Here is a 24333-nt window from a genome sequence, read left to right as displayed (position 1 = left end):
TTCAATAAAATTTACATATTTAGTTTAAAGTGAAATTATTTACGCAAAAAATGTAAAAATGGTCGATTTATTTATTTTAAATAATCGATTCTTATTATAAATGATATATCAAAGCTATTTTACGTTTCTGCTGCCAAAATAACGTCATACTTGTGAGAACTTTGAATAATTTTACATTTCACATGTTAGTGGCAGCTCTACAGCGGCCATTGTCGTCGCCAAAATTAGAAACATTTTTAATTTAGCGACAACGACAACTACAAGCCTGTTGTCGCGTAGTCGTGCTGTTGTCAAAAAATCTGTGCCCATAAGAACGCGTGTATTTTAATATTTGACAGATGTCGCTCGTCGCTTGTCGTCTTCTATGTGTTCAGCACATCAATTGCGGACAAGCGTGTGAATTGTCAAAACCTATCAAGTTTCCATAAGCGTGTTTCACCACTGCCAGTTCGGAAGGGGAAATATTAACAGTGCCTCGTAACAAAGCTGAGTATTAATTGAAAAATATGCTCAGAAGTTTACATTTCTATTATAGACGCAGGTTAGGCTTTTTGTTTATATGTTGATGCATTTATATGCTTGCTATATACAATTGATATGAAATTCGTTTTCAGATATTTATAAATGCATCCACAATTGAAATCATGCACAATTTTCAAATGAATTATGCGACTTCAGAGGCATATTTGTGGAAAAAATATATGTTTTATAATAATATACATATATATGTACATACTTTCATAGAAAATATGTTTATATTTTTATACTAAATACATTACGTGTGTACATATGTATGTAGATATGTCTTCAAAAATTCGAATAGTATAACTATCACTTATCAGTGAAAGTCATGTCACATGTGAACGCATTGCTCTGTATGTATATATCATACATATTATGTTTGCATGTCACTGAACAAATACACAAACTTACATTTGCATATGCGTACACGTAAGTTTGTCAACCACCACAAAAAATCAAAAGCTTTGTTCTACAAAAACAACAAACGTCTCAAGACGCATGAGCAGTATTACAAGTCAATATGGCAGCCAATCGACATAGCCAAATATTGTAGTATACACAACAAAAACATTTTCATTCATGAACGCAGGCGCACATTCACTTGGCAAAGTTGCTTCTTTCATAAAAGCAGAGCCATACTCATCTCCCCGCGCATGCCATGCCAACAAACGCCTTTTCGCGTCGATGACAAAAATCATAAATTGAAGATTTTTCTAATATTCCCTACAGAAGGAAAAGTTGCAACGCCGCAAAAACCGAGGGAGAAAAGTGGCAACATAGCCCTTGAGTCGATTTAAAATATTTTTCAGCACAAATTCTGAGGCTCGCAAAAATTTATATCAATATGTTTGCATGCTCATACATATTTACGGTAAGCCGATTTTCTACCAACAACGCAATGTAGCGTCGCGCAGGCGGCCATCATTCACATCGAGCTTTACAGGGCCGTTTCAAGTGATCCCGCCGTGAAAATATTTGCGCTTAATTTGTATTAACAAATATTGAGTATTAATTGGTTATGTATAAATTAAAATGCATTTTAATATCTACCAACATATTAAGTCATGTTTAGAATAATTACTATTGATCTTTGTAAGAAACAAGGCATAAAAATTAACGAAATTATATGGTGGGCATCTGGGCCTCTTTGCCTTCGTACGCTCCACAATCATTACCACTCTATTACATGAAAACAAAAAAATCGTAAGCTACGGCCATTCGTTGTCCGAGGCAACGAAGATTTTACACAAAACCATGAGTGCACATATTTACATACATATGTATATTGAATGTTGACAAATTGACATATGTACACAATTAGAAATTAACACACTTTTTCTCATTTAACACAGAAATCGCTCAAATCTGTTATTTTTGAGCCATCTAATGTTAAACTGTGGTGAAACACGCTTATAGAAACGAGTACCCCTTCGAAAAGCGGACCAGTGTGACAATCGGCACACCATGAACCTTCTCAATATTATACATTCTCTGCGTTCACGACCCACAAATGGGAATAGGCAACAGAAGAATTGTCAAATGGAAAACGGAAATGTGAAACATAGTGAACCAAATTGAATAATGTGCAGATAAAATATCACAATGAACGTACTTCTTAAAATCTTCATTTATAAAATGATCCAATATAATAATGCATATTTATATGTTTTGTTACAAAAAGTTCGCCATTTTGCCAACTTTTTTGTTGGTTGGAAAAGTGAAAAAAATTCTTTATAGACGACTTTTTTGTACTATTGTTGTTTAATTCCGCCATTGCGGAAAGAAGTCCGTTAAGTCAAGTTAATACAATTTTCACTTAGAATTTCAAATAATAATTAAGCACTAGCCTTGACTTTAGCTCCTTGTTTTGGTTTTATTGTTTTGTACCACCGTGCAATTTTGTTTTGCTCCCGTGTTCGTGGTCGTGAAAGTTGTCACTCAACAGGAACTCAAAACCCAAAAAAGCTAACTGTAAACGACTGTGGTAATCTTGTCTTCTATCATTCTTGTCAAAAACAGCACGTGGGAAAGCAACGATAAAGTTAAAGAGCAGTGATCGGCATCCCATTGCCCGCGGAGCGCTCTCTGAGCGCACACTTAGTGTACGTGTGAAACACACGTACTTGCAATCATTATTACACCATAGAAGAGATGTCAGGTCAGTTGCTTGCTGACTTCACAGCGAGCAAGACGTCATGGATAATATGATACGAAACTCTTCTCTTTTGCTTGTTGAGAGAGCCCATGAACTCATTTTTGATGTTGGCAACAAAGCAGGTCATGGGCTACTGAACAGCTGACAGTCAAAATGACGAACTACCACTAAGAATCCCGCAGAAATAAAAGATATAATAGTTCGTTTTTTGTACGATAGTTTTTTTGTGATTTTGAATTGCTATTAACTGTTATTTAAATAGAGATAATATGTGTGTATTATTTAAGAAACGGTGGCTATTTGAACCAAAGTAATATATGTATGTTATTTAGCAGTGTTAAATGCAATTTTGGTAAATACATATCTGGGTATACATTTTCTCTTAAACTTTTATACCTGAGACAGACATGTAGTATACATTGTAGTACGCTTTAGAAACCATATGTGTATCACCGGTTTTCCGAATTTTGTTTGAAAGCAAATGGTGTTCCGTACTACAATAGAGTTCTAGAAACCATTGAAATTTTGTGGTGTTGTGAAATGTACTACAATGGATTGCATTGAACACACCGAAAGCTTTAAGCTCTTCTGCCACGATCAAATGTTTTCTGACATTTTGACATACAGAAAATAAATTAAATTCAAAATTAATTGAAATCAAAAAACAAAATTTGAAAAAAATTATGTGAAAAATATGTAATATGTATGTAATAATATGTAATATGTAATAATTATATTGGACAATAATATTTTAAGATTGCTTGAAGTTATAACTAAGTCAGGATCAATTTTCCTGCCTGTTATTCATAACTACATTTTGCTTGAATTTATTTGTATCAGCTGATGAATGTAAACATAGTACAATATACAACATGTGTGTCACTATGCTGGTATATGGTTTATTGAGCTTTTATTGTAGTATACATCTTAGTATAGAAACCATATGTCTGTCTTAGGCATTAGATTATATATTAAGGTGTTTATTTGTTTATAAAATATAAATAAATATATGTTACTAAAATATTTGCAGAAAACTAATCTACATTTTTGTTTATGTTGATTTATAAAGTGTACGATTTTTAATTATTATAATATTTTATTATTTTTATGTGTAGATGTTTATTGTTTATCTTAAAATATATATTTATAAATGTATTTGTTGGCGTAATATTGGTTAAGAGGTCTCTATTAAGCGTAAATTGCAAATCAATAAATACCCAAGAAACCGAATAAAAATCTCCTAACTTATGTTTTGCCCCCAGTGGCACCACTGCCAAATGTTATAAAAAAACGGACTTTCATAGCTCTCTCTCGAATGAAAGAGTTTCGTATCATGTTATCCATGCAAGACGTATGGTGGGATTATACGCATGCATGTATCAACACAAAATACAATGTTTTTATATATAACTAGCAGACCCGGCCACACGTTGTTGTGGCTAAGCTATACATTAAATTAAGTTGGTCCAATCTTGGCTTTGACCAGATATTCACCATGCGCCAAATCTTGGAGAAGACCCGTGAAAAAAGGATCGACACACACCATCTATTTGTCGACTTTAAAGCTGCTTTCGACAGCACGAAAAGGAGCTGCCTTTATGCCGCGATGTCTGAATTTGGTATCCCCGCAAAACTAATACGGCTGTGTAAGTTGACGTTGAGCAACACCAAAAGCTCCGTCAGGATCGGGAAGGACCTCTCCGAGCCGTTCGATACCAAACGAGGTTTCAGACAAGGTGACTCGCTATCGTGCGACTTCTTTAACTTGATGCTGGAGAAAATTATAAGAGCTGCAGAGCTAAATAGAGATGGTACAATCTTCTACAAGAGTGTACAGCTCCTGGCGTTCGCCGATGATATTGATATCATCGGAAACAACACCCGCGCCGTTAGTTCTGCTTTTTCCCGCCTGGATAAGGAAGCGAAGCGAATGGGTCTGGTGGTGAACGAGGACAAGACGAAATATCTCCTGTCATCAAACAAACAGTCAGCGCATTCGCGTTTTGGCTCCCACGTCACTGTTAACAGTCATAACTTTGAAGTTGTAGATAATTTCGTATACCTAGGAACCAACATTAACACCGATAATAATGTCAGCCTTGAAATCCAACGCAGAATCACTCTTGCCAACAGGTGCTACTATGGACTGAGTAGGCAATTGAAAAGTAAAGTCCTCTCTCGACGAACAAAAACTAAACTCTACAAGTCCCTCATCATTCCCGTCCTACTTTATGGTGCAGAAGCGTGGACGGTGTCAACATCCGATGAGACGGCACTAGGAGTTTTCGAGAGAAAGGTTTTGCGGAAGATTTACGGTCCCTTAAACATTGGCAACGGCGAATACCGCAGAAGATGGAATGATGAGCTGTATGTGTTGTTCGACGACATAGACATAGTCCAGCGAATAAAAAAACAGCGGCTACGCTGGCTGGGTCATGTTGTTCGAATGGATGAAAGTGCCCCAGCTCTGAAAGTTTTCGATGCAGTACCCGCTGGTGGAAGCCGAGGAAGAGGGAGACCTCCACTCCGGTGGAAGGACCAGGTGGAGAAGGACCTGTCTTCACTTGGTATTACCAATTGGCGCCAAACCGCCAAAAGGAGAGATGCGTGGCGCACTGTTGTGGACTCGGCTATAACCGCGTAAGCGGTTTCTACGCCAGTTAAGAAGAAGAAGAATCTTGGCTTTGGCGTCGATATTGATTACTCGAGGTCGATTTATGTTACGCAGCATGATGACACCTCACACTACTTTTAATTGCAAAGTGAATGGTGATAGTACAGGCAATTTTAGATAGTTTGGGATAATTGACTACGTCATCCTGGTTGGGAGCTGTGTCAACTCTCCAGGACCGAAATTCTATATTGTCGCATTAAGATCATAATCAATCATTTATGGTTATCATATTGAGGTTTCATGTCAGGAAAACTTCTCCTTCGAGTCAATGAAGTGACAGAAATCTGTTGGAAATTGTATTAATCCATCGAGGTGTCAACTGCGACCCTACCATTTCAACTGCTTCTTCAATCGCAATTTGATATTGTTGCAAAAACACTCATATGTTAGTTGTTAATTGGCGATTCTTTATGTGTCTCCACAAATTAAATGATTTTAGGCATGCGATTAGCCCGTCAGTAACAGTTGATCCAGGAATAATTGGAAGAGTCTGGCATAAATCACCTGCTAATAGAATCCTGGCTCCACCAAAAACGTTCATCGACAATCAAGATCTTTTAAAGTCCTGTGCAGTACCTCCAGCGACTTCTTGAATATTTGGAAAATCTTCGTTATAGCGCTATTTTTGGCGATTTTGCCGACTGGTGTTTCATTTGCAATTTAGGAGTAATTTCAAGGCCGAATGTGCCGTTTGTTTGCCTGCTAACAGGTGCCAAGATTGAAGATTGAAATTGGTTCTGGAACCACATCAGCCCTTATATACTATATGTTATGATTTTCTATGGGACTTTATGCCGAATATTAAGGTCATATTGTGTGTTATCTTAATAAAATTCATGTCAGGAAAACTTCTCCTTCGAGTCAATGAAGTTTCGGTTGGACGTGAACTTAGCCTTTCCTTATTTTTTACAAATTGTTTTGGGCTATCGACACAACCTTATACAATTGAACAATAACAAAAATATTTTAACAAAGCAACAATGATAACCTTCAAAATATTATTTTTTTGTTTTCTCTTTTTATATTTTTCTTGTCAACTCGAATAAAATTCTCTTATTGATATCTTCCTCGCAATTTTTCCATATTTACTCACTTTCTAGTCTTTTTCTGGTCTTCCACTAATATTTCAAGACTAAAATTAGCCAGATCGGTTTGAAGTTCAACAACCAATAACTTCCCGATTTTAGGAAATTTTTAATTTTAATCGCGGAAAGTTAAAAAAATTTAGGGGTGGACCACCCTCACGAAAATCGGTCGAGCGGTTTCAGAGGAGTTCAATAACGTACACCGTGAAACGAGAATTTTATATATTAGATTTTATTTCTATTTAGATTATTAATTTCTTTTATTAAATTAAATCTCAATTAAACAATTTCGCAATCGTCAGCGGGCATGTTGCTAGTTCCTTTGAACAACGTGTATAGTTTGTTCGACTGGCCACACTCCAACGCTTGGCGAATAGAAGACATATTGTGTAAGCGCATTGCACACTAGTGGCTCAACTAAATCTGTATTATTGCTTTGCATACATACGATTACAAAGAAAGTTTAGGCAAGCGATTTACATTGAGTTATATGCGTGTATTTGTATATTAGATAATTTGTGGAACTTGAATCGATATGGAAACGCTGGTTTGTCAACTCACCTTGCGATCAGTTTTTCTTACAGAAGTTATTTCAGGTTGTCCCTATTGAAAGAAAAGAAAAATGTTTAGAAAAACATTGTTAATAAAGCATTTATAAGAACAATTAGTATGCAGCTAAAGCTAGCTAATTGTAATTCGATTGTTATTTTCAAATCGATTTTAAAGCCTTATAGCCTTTTCGCACAGAAGCTGATTGAACAATTAGCCGGTCTTTGCTCGATTAATGCGCTGATTAAGATCGATTTAACATACAAAAGAAACATCTTATTTTACTACATTAATTTTTAATTGAATACAAATCGAGTTGAAACTGAAATGCAGCGCTGCGCGTTGTTGCGCAATTTGGACGTGTTTATTGATAAAATAGCACACAGCTGTTGAAATTACCTACATCTAATGAAAAGCAAAGACACAAATGTATAACAGCTGATCGTTAATTGGGTAACCGGCTATGCGAAAGGCAAAAACTAGTTTCGCAATTATAATCTTAATGCATTAAATTAATTTAGACAGCCAAATTAATTAATCAATTAAAATTTTTATTGAGAAACCCTTTTTTGCCTTTTATACTGCCGGCTACTCGATAACGGATCAGCTGTTATACATTTTTATTTTTGCTTTTCATAAGAAGTTGGTAAGTTTCATCAGCTGATTAATATTTTTAGCAGCTACTGTGGATGTAGCTTTTTTTATAAAAAAATTCAGCCAATCGCAGACAAAGAACGTATATCGTACGTCTTTGTTGCAGAGTTGCATTTGATTTTCAAGTCGATTAAAATTTAATTAAAAATTAATTTAGATTTTATTTTGTATGGTAAATCGATCTTAATAAGCGTTTTAATCGAGCAGAGGCCGTTTATTTGATCAATTAACTGCTGTCTAAAAACGCTATAAGGCTGTTGGTGAATAGAAAAATAAAAAGTAAAGCGTTTTCCTAGTATGGACCCAGGTTTCGTCGGCTAAAATATTTACAGTTCAATCATCTACGTGCTTCTTTTGTGTACGTGTGTACGTATGTAGGTATATAATGTTTGATTGAGTTTAGTACAAAAATAAATAGTTAGCTTCATTAGAAATAATAGTTTTCATTTTACGAGTAGGTTTTGCATTGTGAATTGTAAGGGCAACAAAAAAATCAGCAATTGGTATCATTATTTAGTAAATTAACCCTTTAAGCAATAATTTGTGCGTTAATGCAGTGATATCGCAGTGCAAGAGGCCGTTTTAGTCATTATCAAGTGCTGCATTCATAATTCTTACCTCTTGTTTATCTTTTAGTTTTTTATCTTTTTCTTGATTTTCAAAAACTTTGGTTGATTTTTCTTTTGGATCTTTTTGGACTTCGTCTCCTTTCTTATCGGTTACAGGTTCTTTTGGCTTTTTCGGCTCAATGGGTTTCTTTTGTTTTTCAACAATCTGCTCATCTTTTGTAACACTCTTTTTCTCCTCAATTTTCTCAACTTCTTCGATACTCTTCTTTTCAACTTCTTTCAGCTTCTTTTCTTCTACAGTTTTAATCTTTTCTGGTTCCTTCGTTTCTAGTTCTTTCTTTTCTTGTTTTTCTTCTGACTTCTCAGCTTCCTTCTCCTCATCCTCCTTCTGAGTTGTAGATAAATATTAGAGTGTTGTGCAAAAAATGAGGAGTTGTATAAAATAAAAGCATACTTTTCTCTACGATAATTTCGAATTTTAATACCATACACCCTTACAGTAAGTGTATTTCAAAACTATAAAAAGAATGATAACCCACTAACGAAGAATGTTAAAAACTAAATTTTATCCAACGGATCATCTTAATAAAAGAAGATAACAATGCTACAAAAACTGTAAACGGACATTTTGCTGGTATGAAGTAAATTTTTATCATACTGAAAACGGTACAGGATTTTAAATTTCATTATAATATCAAGAAAATGTTAAAGCGCTTATTGAAATGAACAGTTGGCTTTATGAAGGTGCTCCAGCTCTGAAAGTATTTGATGCAGTACCCGCTGGTGGAAGCAGAGGAAGAGGGAGACCTCCACTCCGATGGAAGGACCAGGTGGAGAGGGACCTGGCTTCGCTTGGAATAACCAATTGGCGCCAAACTGCCAGAAGGAGAGATGCGTGGCGCGCTGTTTTGGACTCGGCTATAACCACGTAAGCGGTGTCTACGCCAGTCAAGAAGAAGAAGAGTTGGCTTTATACTAATATATCTGTTATGACCTTTATGTTTATGGTAGATTAAAATATCTATAGAGCAATATATATATATATATATGTTGAGGCCCTGTGTTCCACTTTGGACTAAGTTAAAATATATATATATATGTGTATATATATAGTATGTGCATCCTTATAGTTAGTACCGGCTGCTCGGTCCACTATGCATAATTTTATTACCTTTATTTTCTCCTCTGCTTCCTGCTTTGTGTCTTTTTTCTTTGCGTCCTTCTTAACGACGGTGATCTTACAAGTTGATTCTGTCTTTCCACTCTCATTGAAGATGACTACCTTGTAATTGCTAGTATGCTCTTGTCGTGCTGAGCTGAATGTTAACCTCGCATGTGTACCATCAAATGTGGTTGTAATTTCTTTCGTTTCACGGATCAATATGCTTCCCTTGTACCATTCAACTTTGCATTTGCGATCACTCTGCTTCAATGTGACATGTAATTCGAATGTTTTCGACTCGGTTACAGTCTGATCAGAAAGCTTTTTAACTAGCTCTGGTTCAGTTGGTTTACGTTCCTCTTCTGGTATGTCTATAAGTTCCACTATTTGTGAAACTGCCTCGCCCTTCTTATTGCTTGCAATGAGTTTGTAAGAGCCCTTGTCAGTTTCCTTCACTTCATTTATTTCCAGCTTTACGGCGAACTCGCCTTCTTTGGTTTGTTCGACACGGTAAACGTGGCGTTGACTTTCTTTGACTGCTGTTTCTTCCTTGTACCATGTACATTTTGGTTCAAATTTGGACGCTACCGTGCATTCAATGACTACAGTACGTTTTTTAATGATTTTTATAATTTTGGGTTTATCTTTAATAACTGGAACGACTGAAAGCAACGATATTACAAAATTCATATAAGATTATATTTATAGTCATATTGCAAAAGCTACTTACTTTCAATATTTAATGTCAAGTTAGCATTTAGTTCACCCAAGGTATTTTTGATATTGCATTTATAGAGGCCAGAATCTTCGAGTTGTGGATCAATGAGTTCCAACTTAATGTAGTACTGATCACCACGTCGCTCCATAAACATTTTTATTTTACTACTCTCTTTAATAACTTGACCGTTACGGTACCAAATTATATCTGGTTTTGGATCGGCCTTAACCTTACATTCCATGATTACCAGTTTTCCCTTATTCTCAGATATTATGCGTGGTTTCTCCACAAACGTGGGACCTTCACCTTCCGGTTCTGGTTCAGCCTCGATATTCAAATTAAGATTTGCGTTGGACTCTCCATACTCATTTTGAACATTACAACGATAAGTACCGCCGTCAGCTGCACCAGGATCCTGCATGAAAAAAGTTTCGAAAATTAGTTTCAAACACTATTTTGTAATTTAAATTAACAATGGCATTGAATTACTTATAATCAATAATTCATTTTACTATACCTTTATCTCTAAAGTCAGTTCGAATGTGTCTTCCGCAATTAGGGTCGATTTGATTTTGATTTTTTTACTTTCGGTAACCGATTGTGTACCTCTATACCAACTAACTGTGGGCTCAGGTTTCGCTTTACATCTGCATTTCATAGTAATCAGCGTACCCGAATCGTTTGGTATAATTCGAGGTTTCTCGATGAATGATGGCGCAAAACCATTATCATTGGTACCTGGTGTGTAATTAAAACATTAATAATTTATGCATAGTAAGAAATACTAAAGGAGCTACATAATTTATAACACACTTAACATAAAACAATTGATATACACCTACTTATAGACTTATATATGTATATATATATATATATATATATATATATATATGCAATATTGCAGCGGTGCAAACCGTCGTGAACGGAACAGCCTTGTTTTACGTGCTTTGATATCTCTAGATATAACAAACTAAGCCATTTGAACGAAACCGTACCGCGGTTAAGAGCTACATACTGTTCTTGAAGCGGTACAGATTTTTTCCACTCAACCGAACAGCCGGTTTATACGGGATTTGAACAGAACCGTATTTAAAATGCGAAAACCAAACCTAAACCACCAAAATGTCTCAGTTTGGTACGAAATCTCAAATCCACAGTAAGCATACGGTAGTTGAACCACTGATCCGAACCGCAACGTTTTTTGCCGTGATTTGCAACGCTGAAATATTGCAATAAAAACCCGCATTTGGTACAAAAATGACATTACAAAGTAATTAAGCATGGACTAGTGGGTAAATTTGATACTTCTTATGTTTACAATACATATATTTATTTAGTGTGTGTAATAATAATAATAAAGTAAATATTTTTGTGCTAAAACTAATAGTATTTTGACTAGGTGTATATGTACTTGTCTGTGGCAAGCTTATTAGTTTTAAATGTTCCACCAAATGGTAGAAACGTATTTGAAATAAAAAATGTTATGTGTAAATAAATTATGTATATGTATTACAAGGATGAAGCAATTAATATTTTAAGCGGATAATACCGGACTTCGCGCATTGAATTATCTCAAAATCATATATGACGTAGATGAATATGTTATTTGGCTACTCGACGCTTGAATAGTTTGGGTTAACACAATACGTTCCGACGATAGTCGGCTCGACGTAATCTGCTTGGTGTAGAATTTTTATCCGATCACGAACTGTCAACTGATGTTTTAGCGGCAGAAGCATTCCACAAATAATGCTGCCGAGTTGACATTCCTTCAACGCTTAAATATCCGGGTCCGTTTTGGTTAACAGTACAACAGTCCTAGGCCGGCCAAATATTCGGTCTGCGTCGTGGGAACGAACGGTATTTGTAGACTCTTTGTTTGTGTCCGCGCTCTCTTAGTGCCGCTGGTTCCAGAAACATTCCCCATATAATTTTAAGCGATGCTGCCTAGTTGACCGGCTTAATATCCGGTTTCCGTTGCGGTTACGTACAACTGTGATTGTGTTCACTTTCGAGTTGTCAGTCCTTGACCGACTAAATATGCGGTCTGCGTCGTAGGAACGTACGGACTTTGTATACTCTGTGTTTGTATTCCTTGAGGAGCACAGCGTCCCATTATGCGTGCAGTAATTATGAATTCAATTTATTTTTAGATATATGAACTCTTAATAAAATGCTACGAGTAATCTGAGACAATACAAGTCCACAATATTTATGAATATGTAACTAAACAAAATTATTCGGATCCCTATAAATGCATAGAGATTTTCCAAGACTCTTTTAACGCCAGTCAACGTCAAAATTAGCAGCTTTACAATTAGAGATCAGCGAGGATAGAGTTAAAAACTCAGGTTAAGTTATAAACTCAAGTTAAATAGAAAATTCAGGTTGAGTTGTAATCTAAGGTTGAGTGGTAAAATCAGGTTGAATTGTAAACTCAGGTTGAGTAGAAACCTCAGGTTGAGTTGTAAACTCAAATAGAGAGAAAGTATTCGTATTGTATGTCTTGATTTAGACGTGAGAAAGTGAAAGGAAATAATTTGTTTATAGGTAATAAAAATTATTGAATAATGACAGAATTGCGAGGATAGGCGGCAAGACAGATTTATATAAATAAATAACAATATTAATAAGCAAGGTCGTAAAAAGATAAAGGTTAGTTGTTTACCTTTACTACAATTTGCACCATCACTTTATAAATATTAACTCAAACCGCTAACCTGTCATTTACAATTTCAACTAGTGCAACGCATAAAATCAAAAAACCCAACTATTATATAATAATATAATAAGTATTTGTTGTGAGAATATATGGTATAACTAACCATTGATAATAATACTCATTTGGAAAATATTAATACAAAAACATGCATAGTGAAATATAAATAACACCTACGGTTGATACATACATATGTATGTATGACATGTATGTATAAGTAGAGGTGTTTTGTGGTTGCCCTGCAGTGAAGCAACAAACTAATCAGGAAATATACCACTTTACAGCTAGAAATTACTAACTGAAATCCAACTAGTTAAAAAAATCTCAGAGTTATGCCTTTTATAAAAAAGATTCACTATTGTAAGATTTTGTTTGATCACTGATTTCGTGTCTTAAATTGCTTTTTTAAACAGTGTCGTCTCACTAGTTGGACTTCTGGTTCACACTAGATGTATAGTGGTTTATAACCGATTGATTATACCGCAAGGTTTATATTCATATATACATACATAATAAAATCGTATGATACTATTTGAACTTAGAGATAGAGAGAATGTAAGTTGTACATAATTGGATAGATAAAGATAAAGGAGTAAGTAAAGTCACCAACGTACGAAAGAGTATGTATGTATGTATATTTTGTAATATACCTTGAAAATTGAGTGCTATATTCGCATTGCTTTCACCATACACATTGACGGCATTGCAGCGATAATTGCCACCATCCTCCTTGGTGGGGTTTTGGATCTCCAATGTTAACACATATGTGTCCTTAGAAATAGCCCTTCTTGACATCTTTGTACGCTTTGAATCTTCAATTTTGTTATCGGCACAATGCCATGTTATGTCTGGAACCGGATGTGCCTCTAATATACATTCCATTATTAATATATCTTCCTCTTGTCGAATGGTTGGCTTTTTTGGAAAACGCGGCGATTTACCATCCGGAATTCTGTATTGATAATTTTAGGTCGTTTTCATAATTGAATTATATACTATTTTTTTTTTGTTTTTACTTTTATTATAAAATCACTTTCTGGAAATTTCGAAAATGGTGGCATTTTTACATACAAACATTATTATATTATTTAGTTTTCTTACAAAAAGTGTGGGTTTTGCGCAAAGAATCACATTTGTGTTTCTTATTTAATATATTTATTTGCTAAAAATTTAACTTCTTTACAGCAAATGAGACAGAGCTTGCTAAATGGTATCATTATTTTAATAACTTAATGAACTAAAAGATATTAATAATAGAAAAAACCCACTATCTTTCCCAAAACGAAACTGTACAAGAAACCAGTTTTTACGCTTTGCACTGTTGAACAGCTATTTCATCGGGTAATCCAAGTATAGGTACTTTTTCGGTAACCTTTTTATACTCTCGCAACAAAAGTTGCTAAGAGAGTATTATAGTTTTGTTCACATAACGGTTGTTTGTAAGTTATGAAACTAAACGGGTTATATATATCAAAATAATCAGGGTGGCGACACGAGTAAAAATCCGAATGTCAGTCTGTCCGTCGGTGCAACGGATAACCTGAGTTAAACTGAGATATCTTAATGAAACTTGAAACACATGTTCCTTAGGACCGTGAATGGGCAAAATCGGACCACTGCCACGCTAACAAAATGGCGATAACCGAAAACATATAAAGTGTCATAACTAAGCCATAAATAAAGTTATAACAGTAAAACTTGGTACAAAGGATGGTCCTAGTTAGGGCCGTATTTGGATGTTATTTTTTTTGGGAGGTGGGCGTGGCCCCTCCCCCAAATAGGTTTTTTGTATATATCTCGCAAACCAATGAAGCTATATAAACCAAACTTTCTTTAGTCGGTTCTCTTAGATCGGATAATAACCACGCCCACCTGCCATACAAAGGTTAGGTTGAAAATTACTAAAAGTGCGTTAACTCACTAACGAAAAACGTCAGAAACATTAAATTTTAAAGAAGAAATAGCATAAAAAGGTGATATTTGGTTTCAACAATGGTCATCAAAAAGAAGTTAAAAAAAGTTGGGAACCTCGAAATGGATCACCCTTTACAATAGTTTCTGTTTGGAAAATACTTTCTAATTGGATGTCGCTACTGACTGTGTACCAAATATTCAATCCAATTATATATTAATGCCAATTATTTAATTATCCTTAACTCTTTAATACCCTAATAGCTTGAAATATCATGCAGGGCAATGCCTGTCGGATGCGCTAGTCATATAATTAGGCAATTCACAAGCTTTGTTGTATGTCTTATGTCATATTTTAATATTCTTAAAAATACGACACTTGTGAGCACTCTTAACTGTTGTATGTCATATTTTGTCATATTTCTACACTTAATCATAGCGATTTTTGCTGAGGCCAAAACCAGTTATATGTCCGTATTTTCCAGATATATACAATCTGCGGTATAAATCGATTGAGAAGTGTTCGGGCAGAAGGGCACGAGCAAAACCGACCACTGACCGACCCAAAAAAACCGGTTCTTCACAGAAAACCGACTACCCACTCGTCGAAGTTTTGCCCCAAAGCCCCACCCACCGACCGCCCACACTGCCACGAGTGTGTCCCAAAAAAACCGGTTCCAAAAAGTAACCGGTTTCTGCAGTACTAGGCATATGCCGCAAAAAGTAGTAGTAGTAGAGGGTAGGGGCACTTGCTGCCGAATTTTTTCGGTTTTTTGCGGCATATGCCTAGTACTGCAGTAACCGGTTACTTTTTAGAACCGGTTTTTTTGGGACACACTCGTGGCAGTGTGAGCGGTCGGTGGGTGGGGCTTTGGGGCAAAACTTCGACGAGTGGGTAGTCGGTTTTCTGTGAATAACCGGTTTTTTTGGGTCGGTCAGTGGTCGGTTTCGCTCGTGCCCTTCTGCCCAAACACTTCTCAACCGATTTATACCGCACATTGCATATATCTGGAAAATACGGACATATATCAGGTTTTGGCCATATATAGAATAACGAACTCAAGAAACATACCACGCAATGTTGTATGAGTCATATTTTAATTTTGCATGTGAAACAACAACAGTGTTGATAGGACAGTCATAAAAAAATATGACAATATGACGATATGACACAATATGACACCTTGTGAATACCCTAAATATATATAATATTTTTAATAAATTTTTATTTTGGTTTAATTTTTTATATATTTTATTTTATATACTATTTACTAATTACTACTAATTTTATACTATATTATATTGTTTATTAAAATAAAAAAAATTATGGCTGTAAGTCAATAGAAATGTATGTATGTAAAAAATTTGCGTTTACCACCATAACCACGTTACTAGTTGCACACTAGTATTGATTTAAATTAACATAAAATATTTGATCTTACTTTTTTGAGCCGCTTTCAAAGTTAAGGTTGATTGTAGCCACGCCTTCGCCGTGCTGATTTCTTGCACGCGCGCGATATTCTCCTTGATCACTTGAAATAACACTACTGATCTCTAAACGCGCCATGTGATATAGTTTTTGATCCAAAGATAGAGACATTGTATATCTGCCACCTTCCTTGAGTTCCTCCTGACCGTGAAACCTTTTTAAAAAGCACAAGTCGTACGCGGATAATATATATTTTATGCACAATATGTAATACGTCTGTGCCTTCAACCCAATAAAAAAGTAAGAATTTTCCTCTGCATGCTCTGCTGTACCCTCAACTGATAATTACAACTAAACCCATAATTTGGGATTGAAAATATTGTAGAGTGCCTTCACACATTTGCACCCAATATAGTGATATATATTTATCACTCTTTTAACTATAAAACTATACAAATTCAACATTGCCCTTATTCACATTTATACATCGTGCTGTATAAATAGTTGTAATACAATTTTGAATTCTAGTTGGCTGCTTAAGTAGTATAGATTTTCATAAATGAATTTCTTACTTGTTTATTCGTGCAAAGCGCACAAACTACATATTTGCAACAATGAGTTTAACACTCAGTTTTATCATTAATATATATAGATAATCGTACCACGTGACACTTGGTTTTGGATCTCCGACACATCTGCATTCAAACGTTACATTGCCCCCGTCCTCACTTTGGCGTATAACTGGGCGTTCAGTAAATGTCGGTTTAATGCCGTCGTCAGGCACCGGTGCTTCATCGCCTAAATTTATACATACATATAGTTTGGTTGACTTTAACTGTTGAACATTTATTTAAACGGCAAATACTGAGCGTATACTAACTTACAAGGAGTTTGAGCTAATGCACATTAGCATCAACATATCATATGCGAAATGGGCACACCAGAAATCGGATCGAGGTTCAGACTTAATTACATTCAATGTACAAATACCCCCAAACCTCTGTATGCATAACTACATACAGTGAGTAACTTTAATATTCGTTTTTTTATTTCAAGCACTTGAGTGCGCATAAAATGGTTAAAATCAATAATGAAGTAAAATTTTAAAGTTACTCACTGTACATACTTACGAGCAAAAACCATATGTACAACATACAATACAATAGAAATAATTAAAAAATCGTGTTCCATCTAGGAACTATGGATAAGTATATATGTAATACTTGAAATTGCGAGCGTATACATATAAAGTGCTGCTGTGCCCAAACTTATTCCATTACAATATATATAAGAAGTTTGTCAGTTTCAGATGTTGATTGCTATTTTAACAATAAACACATCCAAATTTACAGCGTGGATAACAACCCGCAGCGCTGCATTTCAGTTTCAACTCGATTTGTATTCAATTTAAAATTATTTTAGTAAAAAAATATTTTCTTTTATTTGGTAAATCGACCACCCGAAATCAGCGCTTTAATCAAGGCCGGCTAATTACTCAATTAACTGCTATGCGGAAAGGCTATATGCTGTGCAACAAGTAGTAAGAGAGTTGATCTCACCAAAGTCAAGCCTATGAATGAAGTTTTTCTACTAATGCATATACATATATCTTTCTAAGGCCAAATAGAGAGACTGAATTCATAAAGTTCTATTAAGTATTTAAATATTTACAATTAATATACATACATAGACATCTATATAGTTTTAAATACAACTCGAAAACTCATCTTATTTTGAGTACGGGGGCGAGGAAAGTTTTTTCTCCAATTTAGGTCACTTTTTATCTTTGTATTGTCTGGCCAATCCTCTCTTGAATAGCTACACTAGTTTTAATTCGTGATAATTGAGCACAAGTGGGAGCGTAATTTTCCGCGAATTTGAATAAGGAATGAAATCAAAGATCACTTGTGTAATATATACCGTGAGTCTTCTCAAAGAAAAATATTTTTACGCCGGATTTTCATGAGCCATGCCTATGTTTTCTGTGGATGATAACGTCATCACGAACTTGTTTTGATAGATTGAAGGTGCAGATTGCTACTCTCTCAAATAAAACGAGTGGGCTATATGCTGCATGAAGTATTGAGCTTGAGAAAGCTGTAGGCGCTATGTATGCAGTGAGACAACATCACGGTAGTGTTTTCTGCTGTTTAATCGAGTTTGTTGAGGAGAGATAAATCCAGTGATATACACTAGACACCAAGAAGCAGACCAACAAAGTCTGTCGGTCGTTGATGGCCACCGTTTTCATAAGGTATGAAGGTTATATCGACTACTTGTGGAAAGCTATAATAATTGCGGTAATCTACTATATCGAATTATTAATCTGAAAAGACGCACAAACGGACTCATTTGAAAAATAAAATGACAAAAGCGTGCATGTCAAAACTCGCCGAACACCGGCCGATCTAGGCTCATAAAACTTTATAAGTATGAAGATGTGAAGTGAAATATTAAAATGTTATATGCTTAATCATAAAACAGGTATTTATATATTTATTACTCTACTTAACAAAGAGAAGACATATCACAATTTTTTGCCAGCCGTATTGAAATATGACTGAATTGATTACATACATATGTAAGCTATTATTTGATATTTGTGTGACATGAATATTTACAACGCTATTAATGATTGTGAATCCGATAAATGCATGTTGAAGAAAATATGTAAGAAAGGGCGAACTACGCGTAAATATGTATAAACCATTGTGTCAGTATATGAGCAGGTGTTTTTTATGTATCCTTGATACCAATATATTTTCTTGTAAGGCATTTTATCTTAGCTAATAAATACTATATGCTGCCAACAGGTGCTGCTTTGGACTGAGTAGGCAACTGAAAAGTAAACTCCTCTCTTGATGAACTAAAACCAAACTCTACAAGTCACTCATCATTCCCGTGCTGCTTTATGGGTGATTAGGCTACACTAGAAGTGAGAAAAGATTATGTAAGTTTTACGGTCTTTCGAACACTGGCAACCGCGTATACCGCAGACGGCGGCAGCTGTATGAGCTATACGATGACAGAGACATTGTTCAGCGCATAAAAAGACAGCCTCCAGCTTTGAAAGCGTTTGATGCAGCACCCGCTGGTAGAAGCCGAGAAAGAGAAAGACCGCCACTCGGTTGGAAAGACCAGGTGGAGAAGGACCTGGGTTGGTATCAACAATTGGTATTGAGTTAAGAGTATATATTTACTCTAATCAGTCTTACAAAGAATATTGTCAGTAAGGACAATGGAAAATCGTCCATAACAATTGTCTACTACTTCTTTCGTTTGAAGAAGCTGCTGACTACTTGGCTGAACTCGAGTATTAAAAAAGTGGTTCACTCGTTAAGTTATTTCAACCATATAATAGCTTAATTAGTATTATTTACTAGACAGCTTAGTAGTTCAAATTTTTAACTCAGCCCACATACATGTATGTGTAAATGTTTTTTTGCAGTATTGCTATGGTAAGTAATAAAAACGTAAGCCATGTAATAATTCTAAAATTGCAAAGTATAATATTTTAAGCTGCATTGTGCAGGAAGTGGTGAAGTGATTGTATTTTTAAATAAATTCGTCTTAAGTTGCACTGCACTGAAATAAGATATCGTTGTACTTAATTTGATACGTAAAATCTTAATTTATATAAATATAAAAGAGAGAAAATAATTTAATATATGTCTTAAGCTTTACAATATTTCATGATAACTATGTTAATGTGGTACTTACTGTCGAAGTTCAGGCTTATGGTGGCATTGCTTTCTCCGAGCTCATTTTTAGCATTTACTTTATACTTTCCAGCATCTTCAACAGTGACATTTTTTATTTCTAAGGAAGCAAAGTATGAATTTACATCTTTCTGTATTGTCATCTGAAAACAGTAAACATACACAAAGTTATTGAGCAATAGTACTTAGACGGTGCTCTGACACTTGTGAAATAATTATAAGCGCCTTAGAAATGTATTAATTATATATATCTATACTAACTTTATGCCTTGGCGATTCCTTAACGGGATTTCCATTGTGAAACCAGCTAATGGTTGGTATGGGATCTGCATTGACCCGACATTCGAAGAGCAGACGTTTTCCATCGTCTTCCTGTCGGATTGCGGGCTTTTTCGCGAATGTCGGCGCGAAACCGTCGATTTGTCTGTTACAATACAGAAGTGGTTAATATTGCCAAAGGAAAAGAAATTTCATTATATCATTTTTAAATTTATGCGTTCAATATGCAAAGCAGTGGAACTTACCGATCAGAATCGCTGACAGCAAATTTGCCAACTTATGGTTTTGCACAAAATTAAACAAAAGAAAAGCAAAAAGCGGTAATGCTTGCATTATATAGAAATAAAGATTAATATTAAAGCAAATGAAGAATAATGTTAAGAACTCCTGCAGCATAATGTTTAGCTACGACTGTATGGTGGCTTATAGTGCGATTTAGGGATTTTTGAAAATAAAATGGCACTTATGATAAGCCTTTGCAGTAACAAATAATGAACAAATAATGAACAAAAAATAAACATTTCTTCTCGACAATATGCATATGAAATGTTAGTACTATTTCGACTAATAGTAATGAAGTTATTTGTAGTAGTTAGTGGAATATTATATGTATAATAAATCAACAAAAAAACCTCAGTCATTTAAGCTACAAGAAACATATATTTAACATTTATTTATTCAGTTGGGAAATACCGCAGATCAAACCAAAATGTACAAGTCTCATCATCATTCCCGTGCTGCTTTACGGTGCAGGAGCATGGACGATGTCTGCAGCCGATGAGACGGCACTATTAAGATTTTTGGATCTCTGAACATTGGCAACCATACCGCAGACGATGGAATGATGAGCTATACGAGTTATACCGCGACATAGACTTAGTTCAGTGAATAAAAAGACAGCGGATGCGCTGGCTAAGTCATATTGTCCGAATGGACGAAAACACTCTTTGAAAGTTTTAGATGCAGTACCCGACCCGAGTAAGAGGAAGTCATCTGCTCCGATGAAAAGATCAGGGAGATAAGGAGCTTACTGCACATGTTATCAATAATTGGCGCCAGACAGCCAAAAGGAAAAATTATTGGTACGCTATGGTTAACTCGGCTTTAACCGAATAAAGGGTGACTACACCAATAAAGAAGAGGAAATACCGCAGATTACGCGTTTACACACACCAATTATATTCAAGAAATTGGTTCTAAAAATGCTTTTTTTGACAATCGGTCTAGAGCTGCAGTTACAGCAGAATGGCAAACACTGTTTTTTTATTTATAGTCTTAATGTACTAAATTAATTTGGCTTTGTGAAAAGGCTATTAATGTGTAAATTTTGGATATACCAGCTGAGTACAGTATGCAGTTTATAGAAAATATAATGCTGTTTCTGTGTTGATTGAGTTCGCTTTAAGTTGTTACGTTTTTCAGTTTGGTTATTAGCAGCGGTAAACGTTAGATGTGCTTTATAAGCAAAAAAAAATCAAAAATATGTCAAAGGAATTCTGATATTGGCCGTATTTTTTATAAACTTAATCGTAACTCGAATTTTCTCCGATTCTCAAAATTTGAGACGGTTTCATTAATTCATTATTTTCAATATTAGATTTATGTTATGACATTGCATAGCTTTTTTCAATTAGTGTACAAAAAAATACGACTTCTTTTATATAATTATGAATGTTGCTTACTTCTCCTTTGGTTCGTCAGCGGCTGTTCAATGACAAAAAAATGTGAAAAACAATTATTTCATTATTCGTAAAGAATACAAATTCATTACATTAAAAACTAATTATAAACTAATAATGAACCGAAATTTCAGCAATATTTTATCTTACGTATCGGCTGCTGCATTATTCTACTAGAATTTTCTAAATCTTTTGCTTTAAGATCGCTCACTAATAGGCTATTTGTAATTTGAACGAAGAATGTGTTATTAAACATAGGAACAATTAATTATGGTTAATTACAAAGGGTTGAAAATTATTTGCTCTCACCAATAAAAGCCAAAGGTAATTTACTGGTCATATATGACAAAACATCTGAAATTGTCGGTTTTATTATACTATGTGGAGTAAACATATTCATAGAAAACAACTACACTGTTAAATATTGATATTCCTACAATACGAAGAGTTTTATTGTAACATTTTAGATTTTGTTTCCACACTATTCATGACTAAGATTTGTGGCAAATTCACACCTGACCAATATACTACATACAACTTTAATAGGCATACTTACGTCTGAAATTTAAGTTGATTGATGCTGAAACTTCCCCTGATTTATTTTTTGCTTTAACTTTGTATAGTCCAGCGTCCGCTTCAATGACATCATCGAGTTCTAATATAACTGTGAATTTGTTATCAGCAATTGGTTGTGTTTTAAATTTGGTTCTTTCATTTTCTGTTAACAAATTGTCACTGCGGTACCACTCAATGTCAGGCTTGGGTGACGACAGCAATTGACATTCAAAAATTAACCGATTGCCATCATCTTCTTGTCGAAGTTGTGGCTTCTTCACGAAGCTGGGAGCAAATTCTTCAGCAACTCCCATGCTGAATAATTAAAATAACAAAAACACCTCTGCAATTTTGTATTTAATTATTATCCATGTGCCCTTAAAAATGGATGGTATACACAGATTTGGGCTTTCGTTTTTTAGGTATTTAGGTGTGACTATCGCTTTTTCGAACTCTACTTGAAGCAGGAAAGCAACTTCAGTCGATTGTATTGTAGATTTTCTTGGACCTTAACTAAACAGATTTCTCTTAAATTATACGCTCTCTCACTCTTTAGTAACGACGTTATTGTAACCTGAAAATATTCAAAATAAATAACAAAGAGTCAGTTACATATTATATTCAAGTAGAACTTTATTATATAAAAATAAAATATACATGAATAGCAAGATTGTTATATACGTGGATCTCATTCAAAATAACTGCCAGTGAATTGCTTCGTGTTTCTTGTAAAGTTATTAAATTATTAGTCTAGGAGTTTTCGATAGAAAGGTTTTGCGTAAGATTTATGGTTCTTTGAACATTGGCAACGGCGAATACCGCAGACATTGGAACGCTGAGCCGGTGTCAATGAGCTAATAACCACAACTCATTCATTTACCCAGTAATGTTTGGTCGGACAATGGTGGAACAATAGTTTATCTGTGTGGTGCTTACTTCTAAACAGGTCAAAGTACAGATTTTGGCAATTCCAAAATCAATCGTTTATCGGTCAATCGCCTACTTAGTTTACTAAATAAAGCACCGGTTTCCAAGAATTATTTTTTTTTTGGTAAGTAAGAATGCATGGTATTAAGCCTGCTCACAATATTGCCTTCCCCTCCAGATTGGATAAAGAGAAAGACGGACGGACGAATCCAAACTGGATAAACGAGTGGGAGGAGGTGTCTTTTCAGCAATGCTAAATACCAGAATCGCCTTCCGACTACCAGATCATTGTAGTGTTTTTCAAGGCGAGGTTGCTGCAATTAAATAATACCTTCTTATTCTGACAATTGAGGTGCTTATAACAATAAACAAATGCATTTATATTTCGAAGTTGGTGAAGGAATGTCTTGAGCTGTTAGGAGAACTAGCTTCCTATTTTACGATAAAACTACAATGGATTCCAGTATACAGCGATATACCAGGTAACTGTGAAGCAGATGAACTTGACAGAATTGGCACCAAAAAAATTAGAATTCAATAAATAGGGAATATACATGCCTTTGTCCACTTGTAAACACTTAATCGACAACTATGTCATAGAGTTGGCTAAGTCTCAGTGAACACAATCGCAGACTTGTTCAAAAAGCAGACAAACGTGGCCTGTATGGAACCGCACTTGCCGATTGTTAGAGGTTAAAAGGAACAATATAAGAACTTCTTTAGTAGTTCTAATTCGACACTGTTTGATTGCGTCGTTCGACATCCACTATCCCTACCTACATAAGTAAGCCCACAGTCGTTAAACTAAATTAACCGTTTATTAGGCCGCAATGGTTTGAAACCAAAAAATAAAATAAAAATATTTAATTTGGAAAATTCCAACATTATTACCGTTAAACATCAGAACTATTTCAGTGCAAAATAATAAAATAGAGAGACTATCGTTCATTTAGGCCCTATGTTCTTACTAGGAACTATGGGAAAATATATATATCGTTTACAGCACACAACTTATTTTTAAGTATTT

General features: G+C 34.9%; 1 protein-coding gene across 32 annotated transcripts in view; it reads right to left on the bottom strand.

The window, feature by feature from the left end:
• The window catches only part of LOC105218270 (twitchin), a 107133-nt gene that overhangs the window by 80704 nt on the left and 2096 nt on the right, over window positions 1–24333 (bottom strand). For 22 of the 32 annotated variants that reach the window (XM_029044102.2, XM_029044108.2, XM_029044109.2 and 19 more), the window contains exons 2-13: window positions 22381–22953; window positions 20391–20421; window positions 20128–20290; window positions 19868–20009; window positions 16810–16945; window positions 16161–16361; window positions 13458–13759; window positions 10606–10826; window positions 10101–10503; window positions 9380–10032; window positions 8258–8596; window positions 6998–7039 (exon numbers count right to left, since the gene is read on the bottom strand). In XM_029044102.2, the coding sequence (XP_028899935.2) occupies window positions 6998–7039; window positions 8258–8596; window positions 9380–10032; window positions 10101–10503; window positions 10606–10826; window positions 13458–13759; window positions 16161–16361; window positions 16810–16945; window positions 19868–20009; window positions 20128–20290; window positions 20391–20421; window positions 22381–22693 (2946 nt within the window). In that variant the 5' untranslated portion in view covers window positions 22694–22953. Of the gene's footprint in view, window positions 1–6997; window positions 7040–8257; window positions 8597–9379; window positions 10033–10100; window positions 10504–10605; window positions 10827–13457; window positions 13760–16160; window positions 16362–16809; window positions 16946–19867; window positions 20010–20127; window positions 20291–20390; window positions 20422–21827; window positions 21850–22380; window positions 22954–24333 lie in introns of all 32 variants that reach the window. The other 10 variants (XM_029044112.2, XM_054235684.1, XM_054235685.1 and 7 more) reach the window with 5 other exon arrangements.

This window comes from Zeugodacus cucurbitae, chromosome X, assembly GCF_028554725.1.
Source record: "Zeugodacus cucurbitae isolate PBARC_wt_2022May chromosome X, idZeuCucr1.2, whole genome shotgun sequence".
Classification (NCBI taxonomy): Eukaryota; Metazoa; Arthropoda; class Insecta; order Diptera; family Tephritidae; genus Zeugodacus; species Zeugodacus cucurbitae.
The sequence above is the reverse complement of the archived record's forward strand: the minus strand, read 5'-3'. Positions and strand labels throughout refer to the sequence as shown.